At 38.3% G+C, this 848-nt stretch overlaps 1 protein-coding gene across 1 annotated transcript in view; it reads left to right on the top strand.

Annotated features, from left to right (window-relative positions):
* Window positions 1–848, top strand: part of LOC111829997 — a 3,640-nt gene that overhangs the window by 1,069 nt on the left and 1,723 nt on the right. The window contains exons 3-4 of the mRNA XM_023780320.1: window positions 162–509; window positions 582–728. Of these exons, the coding sequence (XP_023636088.1) occupies window positions 162–509; window positions 582–728 (495 nt within the window). The remainder of the gene's footprint in view (window positions 1–161; window positions 510–581; window positions 729–848) is intronic.

Below are 848 nucleotides of genomic sequence, written 5' to 3'. Positions count from 1 at the left end.
TTAGTGATGGCTGAGTTATAGTTTAGTTACGGCTGAGTTATAATTAAGTTATGGCTGAGTTATAGTTTAGTAATGGCTGAGTTATAGTTTAGTTATGGCTGAGTTATGTATTTGTTTTGTCTTTATGAGTTATACTTATTGATGTTTGTCTTCTAATGTAGCTGCGTGTGAGTTCAATGGTGATGAAGGGTGATGTAAGTGAGCTTTTTCATACGTGGCCAAATCAGACAGAAGAAGACCCAGAACTTGTCAACTTGGTCAATGACATACATGGAGAAAAGCTTGTTAAAGGTTTTTGGGATGTGAAAGTGATTGAGGACAAGAAGAAGAGTGGAAAAGTTAGAGCAGCGGTTGAGTCTGAATCTCCCGCTGATAAGAAGCAGAAAGTTGAAAAGGGTGGTGATTCTGGTGCAGAAGATGCACATAAGAAGAAGAAGAAGAAGAAGATAAACGAGGAGGTAAAGCCTCATGAACAGAAGACTAAGAAGAAGAAGAGTGAGGAGGTAAAGGTAAGTTATATGTTATATAGTCATATAACTTTGTGTATGTTTTGATTATCAATTTTTGTGTATGTTTTGCAGGCTGATAGTGAAGAGGACGATGCTGGTGGAAAGGCGTCACTTAAATTACTCGTGGGTATGGTTTCAGAAATGAAATCAACTATTGAGACCATGAAATCAAAGGTTGAGACCTTTGATGATAAGTTCACACGTGTTGATGAAGAATTCGTCAAGATGAAAGGCCTAATTTCCTTCGTTGCCAGAAGTGGAGGCCTAGCTAGTCTCATGAGTGGAGGCAAAAACATTCAGAATGACGACACATTACCACTCAAGAGCATCTCCAATATA

This window comes from Capsella rubella, unplaced genomic scaffold (genome assembly GCF_000375325.1).
Source record: "Capsella rubella cultivar Monte Gargano unplaced genomic scaffold, Caprub1_0 scaffold_6, whole genome shotgun sequence".
Lineage (NCBI taxonomy): Eukaryota > Viridiplantae > Streptophyta > Magnoliopsida > Brassicales > Brassicaceae > Capsella > Capsella rubella.
Note: the sequence above shows the minus strand (reverse complement) of the source record. Positions and strands in the feature narration are given on the sequence as shown.